General features: G+C 51.6%; 1 protein-coding gene across 1 annotated transcript; it reads right to left on the minus strand.

The window, feature by feature from the left end:
• Positions 1–705: 705 nt before the first annotated feature.
• MSX2 (msh homeobox 2) lies at positions 706–5291 on the minus strand. Its single transcript, XM_063169032.1, has 2 exons — positions 4898–5291; positions 706–1620 (listed from the first exon to the last, which is right to left on the minus strand). Exons 1-2 carry the CDS (start codon positions 5262–5264, stop codon positions 1196–1198), a joined length of 792 nt encoding a protein of 263 aa, XP_063025102.1. The 5' UTR covers positions 5265–5291; the 3' UTR covers positions 706–1195.
• Between the last annotated feature and the right edge of the window lie 1871 nt (positions 5292–7162).

Below are 7162 nucleotides of genomic sequence, written 5' to 3' on the forward strand. Positions count from 1 at the left end.
GCAAGAGTAATACAAATAATACAAGAGTTACAAGGAGAAGCCTGGGGAAGCTGCTCCCACCACGGGGACAGGCAGGTCACACAGTCTCTATCACCTCTCTGTCCTGCTCGTGGGGCCGATTGTGACACCCTGATCTCTCTTTGGAAGGGCTTAAAGCACGAGTCACTTCTATTGGCATCCTCAGAATGGAAGAAAACTCGCGGGGTTCTTCTCTTCAACACAGGCTGTGGCAAACACAAATCATAAAAACCCCATAACATCCCCCGGAAAGATTCGACAATCCTTTCTGGGAACAACCCACGTCTTTCTCCCCTCTCTCCTGCTTTTCCGAGAGCATTGCAGAGCCAAGATTACCTGGCTGCAGCCAAAAGTTTCCAAGCATGCCAATAGGAAGAGATAAAAACCAGCCTGCCTAAGAGCCCTCCCTCGCTCTTCACCTCCCCTGCCAGTGCTTTACAAAGGCTGAAGCTATTTATACACAGAAAGGCATCACAGGAGCCACGCTGGGCAAAGCTGGGCTCTACATTTAGGGGCCCTGCTGCTCATCTCGCCGAGGTTCGGGATGCCAAACTTTTCCCTCCCCCCAGAAATGCAGGAATTTGCTGGCTCTGAACTCCACTGAGACTCTACCGGCTCTAGTTTCTATTTACACGTCTCTAGCTACGGGCTCTGCTGTCTTCAAAAGAACGAACCAAACAACAAAACTTCGATTAGACCTTTTTATTTCCCTCCCCCCTGCCCCCAGGTGAGGGGATGGTAACTTAGAGCATGGCTCAAGGGCACTCACCCCTCTCTTTTTAAACCCATTGGGCCCCGCCGGGAAGGTGTCGGGGAATTTCTGCCTCCATATAATAAATTCGCTTTTTCACCCACTCTTTTTTAACCTAGTTTTACTTGCACTGGATAAAACCCCTACATTTACTCACAAATAAATTTTTTTTGTTGATTTTTATGCTTTTTTTTGGTTTTTTTTGGTTTTTTTTTTGCTTTGAGGATCAGACTCTGAGTGCTCAGAGCACTCTCAGGAGACGCCCAACCCGTAGCAAACTCCCAGAACAACTCAGGATGCCAGATAGAAGCGTGCAGAAGGAACGGCCAGCACTGGTTGGGGTTCTGCCTTCTCAGGGCTGGACAGGATCCACCAGGAAGTCTGTCTGTCTGTCTGTCTGTCTGAGGCTTTGTCTGTCGGATCTTCTTAGGATAAGTGGTACATGCTGTATCCAACGGGGGTGGCGTAGAGTCCAACGGGCGGGATGGGGAGCACAGGTCTGTGAAAAGGGTAGGATGTGCCGTACAGCGAGGCAGCCTGGATGGGGGAGTTGATGGGGAAAGGGAGGCTGAACCCCGAGGGCAACATGGGCTTGGCTGCCATTTTGAGCTTCTCCAGCTCGGCCTCCTGCAGTCTCTTGGCCTTGGCCCTCCGGTTCTGGAACCAGATTTTGACCTGGGTCTCTGTGAGGTTGAGGGAGCTGGAGAACTCGGCCCTCTCGGCGATGGACAGGTACTGCTTCTGGCGGAACTTGCGCTCCAGAGCCAGCAGCTGCGAGGTGGTGAACGGCGTGCGGGGCTTCCTGTTGGTCTTGTGCTTCCTCAGGGTGCAGGCAGTGGGGCTCAGGTGTCCTGCAAGGAAGGGACAGGGGTTAGCACAGCAGCAGGGACACCCCAAAGCTCTGCTGGGTGTCCCCTCCAAACATGGCGTCCTTGGCCAAAGGGGATCTGGAAATCTTCTCCTGATTCACAGCGCTTCGGCTGATGGAAGGGGAAATTTTGGCTCAGTGATTTCAAAGGGCGCAGGGAATTCACAGGTCACTTAACAGGGGTCTGGAGCACACAAACCAACAGCCTGGGCTGCTGCACAGCTCCAGGAAAGCACAAACACCACGAAAGCAGGAGATTCCCAAAAGGACAGCAGGGCAAAAGGAGAGCCCAGCCCTGCTCAGGGTTTCCCCACCAAGTGCAACAAGTGACAGCTGAAGAAGGTCTGACAGTTTTTGTGGTTTTGCTAACTGGACATTTTTTCTTGCTATTATTTTCTTTTAAATCAAGTTTTTCCTCTGCTTATTAATTTTGATTTTGAGTGTGTGTTTTCTGATTATCAACCAGTATAAAAACCCACAAGCTCAAAAAAGAAAGCAGCGCTCTTTTAATTCAACATGCAGCTTTTATAACATTTGCCAATTAAAAAATAAACCAAAACCCAGACAAAACTTCAGCATTTTGTAGCAAATAAAAGTCAGAAAATCCACCACCTATTGTGCCTGCCTTAAACCCCAGCCAGGTTAGGCAATATTCCCGGGATGGCAGAGAGCTGACTTGCCTTTAGATGAATTTAGCACTTCGCTAATAATTTTGCAATCTAAAGAATAACTAAAAAGCTGGCGGCTGACTTCAAAAGCTCGGTAAATTGGCTGTGATTTGCTCACTCTGGGGCACAGGACAAGTCACCCTGGCTGGACACAGCAGTGACACCCAGGCTGCTGAATTTGGTTCACATTGTGGTGGTGTCTGCTTCAAGCACTTATCAGGATTTGCACTTTGGGTTTTCTGTACTCGTTTTGCTTTTCTTTCATTTTTTTTTAAAGCTGTTCAAGCACATATAATGTAATTTTAAAAATCCCACGAGGGAATTGTTCAAAAGTTCAGAAAGAAGAGGGAGAAAACGCAGCAGAAAAAGTTAAACTTCTCTTATTGCTCTTCCTCTAGAATGCAAACTACTGAAATACTGAAAACAAAGAAAAAACAAAGCTCCTCTAGGGAACAACTTTCAAATACGGCCTATGATCCTACCAGGGCATTTTAATAATCCAGGTGCTCACCGTGACAGCTGATTCACTTCTAAAATTGCATTAAATAAAACTACAGCGACCCTGACTCCCTGCCTCTCCCCACGCTGTTCCACGCTAGTTTTAAACCCAATTCCTTTCTCTTCCCAAAGTGAAGCCATCCCAGGACAGGGGCAGATTTTGGGGTGCCCGTGGCTCCCTGTCCCAGCGCCTTCCCCAGCCCTGGGCTGAGCCTGACCCGGCTCAGGCTGTGCACAGAACAGAAATGTGCTTTTCCATGAAATCCCGGGAATATTCCATGAAATCCCGGGAATATTCCATGAAATCCCGGGGAATATTCCATGAAATCCCAGGGAATATTCCCTCCAGGACACAGCCCAAGGGGCTGCCGGGCTCTGGGAACAGCAGGGTCCGGGAATTGCGTTTATCCCGTGCCAGTCCCCAAACTGATTTGTTTCCTCTCACTGATTTGTTTTGCTGTTTGTTTTTTTTTTAATCTTTATCCTCCTTTTTCTGGCCAATATCGGACAAAAGAACCCATAGTTTGGAGAGGGTTCCCTCTCCGTGTTCCTCAAAACTCGAGCTTTTCCAGCTTTTCCCCCAGCTCATCCCACCAGTAATATTAATATTAATAATAATAAATCGGGGGCTTTTTTTAATGTCAGAGCTCTCCATGGACAGGGGTTTTGGGAAATGAGGGAAAGAGTCGAGGCCGAAGGACCTTCCCCTCCCTGATCCTCAGTTTTCTCCCCAAATCCCTCTGAAGTCGCGGGAACTCCCAGTTACCCAAGTCCTACACAAAACTCTCTTGCCGATCCCGAGAACAAACAATTTTCAAAGAGAAAGAAGAGGAATTTCGAAGGGGAAAAAAAAAATATAGAGGGAGATTATTATTCCGTGTCTGCGTCTGGGGATTTGGGCAGATTTAGAGAAGGGGTCCAAGTAAGGGCACACAGTTTTTTCTAAGTTTTTTCCAGCACATTTGAGGGTACATGAAAATTAAAAACCGGAGCTACACAGGGAATGCCTTCCTCCTGCCCTCTCCCAGCACGACAGAAATCAAATTAATTCGGGTTTATCATACAAGAAAGGAAATGGATGAAAGCCAAATCGAAATTATTGTTAAAAAAAATTAATAAGGAAAGCTGTAACAACACTAAACTTTCCTCTCGCAATATTAGACTGAGGAGTAAATTCCGCGAGACAGTTCACGCCTGTAAAGTCTCTAAGTTAAATAAAGCAGAGTATTTAATTTCCAGCAGGAAAGTTTGGGATGCGCAGAGCAGAGCGGATAAACCCTGTACAGGTGTGCGGCACGGCCGGGATGCTCCTTCCCCTTCTCTGAAGGATGTTCGGAGGCTTTTCATTCCTAAAAAGCGATATTTCCCCCGCTCTTTATTTTATAAGGGATGGCTCCGAAAGCGAAAGGCGGCTCGGGCTGCCAGGGGGGTTTCGGCTGTGATTTGTCACCTCCGCGCCGCGCGTCCCTGAGGCGGGGACGGCATCGGGAGGGACCGGGATGGGGCACAAAGGGGTTGGGAACGGTGCGGGGGGCTTGGACACGCTCCGGAGCCAGGGATGGAGGGACAGCCCAGCGCTGGAAGGGACAATTCCCGAGTCTGAGAGATGGCAGCGCACCGCGGGCGGGAGAAAGGCGCAGGGAGAAATCGCAGCGCTGTCGCAACGGGAGAACACAAATGGACTGAGTGGCTGCCAGGGGGGTGCGAGTCGGGACAGGAGCTGGTCCCTGGTGATTTCTGATCTTTTTAAGGCTTTGAAAGCGGTCTGTGTTCATATACATCCGTGTAGTGATGTATAGAAACATTTAACTCTATAAATACATAATAGTATCAATATATAATAATAAATATGTAACAAATGGGACTATGACACACGTATGAATACCTATAAAAGCATAGCGGAAAAGCAGAATATTTTAGGAAAATATTGGAAAGGACCTTAAAATCACCTCCTTCCATCGGCAGCGACACTTTCCCCTAGACCGGCTTGCTCAGGGCCCCATCCAGCCGGGCCTGGAGCCCTTGGATGGGAACATAGGATATAAGATACAGGATCTATGTGCCGCGCATCCCGCCCGGCCCCGGAGCACTCACTTGGCGGCGGGGAATATCTGCCGGCCTCCTGAGGGATCCAGGACGAGCCGTCCTCCGAGTTCTCCGACTTCACCGAGGCGGTGTCGAAGGGTTTTGTAAGCGCCCCGGGCGGGCTGTGCGCGTCGCGGGAGCCGTGGCCCGCCAGCAGCAGGTTCCTGGAGGTGCCCACGGCCGCCCCGTCCGCGCTGCCGCCGGCCGCGGGCAGCGGCGGCTCCTTGGGGGGCGGCGGCGGCTTCTTGTCGGACATGAGCGCTTCCACGCTGAACGGCAGGCTCGACACCTTCACTTTGTGGTGCTCCTCGGCGCCGGCCGCCGCGCCCTCCTCGTCCGAGGAGAAGACGTCCTTGGCCTTGTGCGGGGAAGCCATGGCGGTGCGCGGAGCTGGCGCTGCCCGGAGTGCGGCGAGCGGGCCCGGCCGCCCCCCTTTTCCCCCTCTGGGGCTCCCCGCCGCTGTCCTCCTTGCCCGAGCGGGGGAGCCGCCCCGCCGCCCAATCAGCGCCCGCCGTGAGCGGTGACGTAGGGCACGGCCGGCTCCTATTGGCTGAACGCGGCGAAGGGGGCGGGCCCAGCCGGCGCCGCTCGCGGGGAGTTCCCGGGCCGCCCCCCCCCCCCCCTTCTCCCGGTCCCAATTAATGACACGGGGTTAATGACACGGGCGGCCCGCCGAGGAGCCGTGCAGGGCTGTAATCACAGCAGAGCCAGGGGAAAAAAAATAAAAATAATTAAGGCTGATGATGAGGCGAAGAGGGAACTTCAGAGGAACGCGGCTATGCCTCCCCCTCCCCGCCCCTCGCCGCCGGCTCGGCTCATCCCGGGGCTCCCCGGGCTCATCGCGGCACCCCCGGGCTCATCCCCATCCTCCGACCCTCCCGGAGCGGGGTCTGTCCCCCCGTTCCTTCTATCTCCCCAAAACGCGTCCCTTTCCCGGAGGAGCGGGGTCTGGGGATGCGGGATTCGGGATGTGGGATTCGGGATTCTGGATTCGGGATGTGTGATTCGGGATGCGGGATTAGGGATTCTGGATTCGGGATTCGGGATGAAGCAGACCCCCAGAGAAACGCGCGCCGCTGTTTTTTTAATCCAATTTATTTGTTTCTTGTTTGCGTTTCCACGGCAGCAGGACCCAAGTCGAGCAAAACCACTCTGAAGAGGTTAGATCTGTAATTATTATTATTTTTTTTTCTTCAGCGTCAATTATACACGTGATGAAAAGATGAGCTTTAATAAATTAGGGGCACGCAGCCCTTAATTAAAAGTCATATCAAACCAGCACTATGAAAGCGATTCTCTCACTTTTTGACTTCCTACCAGTGGTATGAATAAAGAGTGTCCTTTAAAAAGCTTTTATAATTACAGCGCGGATAAAAGCGAATACATATTGTTCTTTTCATAATTATTTTAATATTGCGCCGGGCGTTATTTCATGCTGCGCCCGCAACTTTCTCAGGTGCTTAGTTAGTTTGTTTTTGTTGGTTTTGTTTTCTTTTGTTTTTTTAACGTCCGGGGTGCGCAGGGTTTGGAGCTGTTTTGGTGTCACAATTTAGAAGTGAGGGCCGTTTTTAGAGTCACTAAAACCACTGAGAATGGGACAGGCACAACTTCTGTTCCAAACCCCCGAATTCAGGGGCAGCTCGAAGCTGCTCGGTCCTGCAGGGCTCTGACCACGAAAGTTCGGATATATCCCTTCTATTAAACACGGAGGGTTTAACCAGCTCATCTTTTGCTCGATTTGGACTCCTGATTTCCCTGCCAGCTCATGGAGAAGCCTTGGAAGTCCCCAGCCCAGTAAATCGCGAGTTCCCGGCTCGAGGATGGGGTGCAGGGAGCGCCCTGTGCTGGGGGCACTGCTCTGTCCCAAAGCCAAGGGGACTCAAAGGATACAGAACCACTTATCCCTATTATTTTCTGTACATATATTAAACAAACCTCTCTTTTTCAAGGCCCAGGGCTGCTCCCGACCCCTCAGGGCCCTGCTCATCCCTCCCCACTGCTCAGCACCGAGCAGCGAGCGGCCCCAGCCCCGATAAGATCGCGCCGGGTGCCGGGGAGAGCAAATTGGGAGCGGGGCACGGGATGGCCGAGTGGGAAGGAGCGTGGGAGGACGAGTGCGAGGAGCCGTGTTACAAAACCCCACTCATCAGCCCCGGCGCTAATTAATAGCAGGGTTTGCACACTCATTACTGATTGCTGCCCGTGTTACTGCACACCTCGATGGGTTAAGGATTAAAGACCTGCCAGGAGAAGCGATGCTTTCTTCTGCATCAC

The sequence above is a fragment of the Melospiza melodia genome, chromosome 14, assembly GCF_035770615.1.
Source record: "Melospiza melodia melodia isolate bMelMel2 chromosome 14, bMelMel2.pri, whole genome shotgun sequence".
NCBI classification, from domain to species: domain Eukaryota; kingdom Metazoa; phylum Chordata; class Aves; order Passeriformes; family Passerellidae; genus Melospiza; species Melospiza melodia.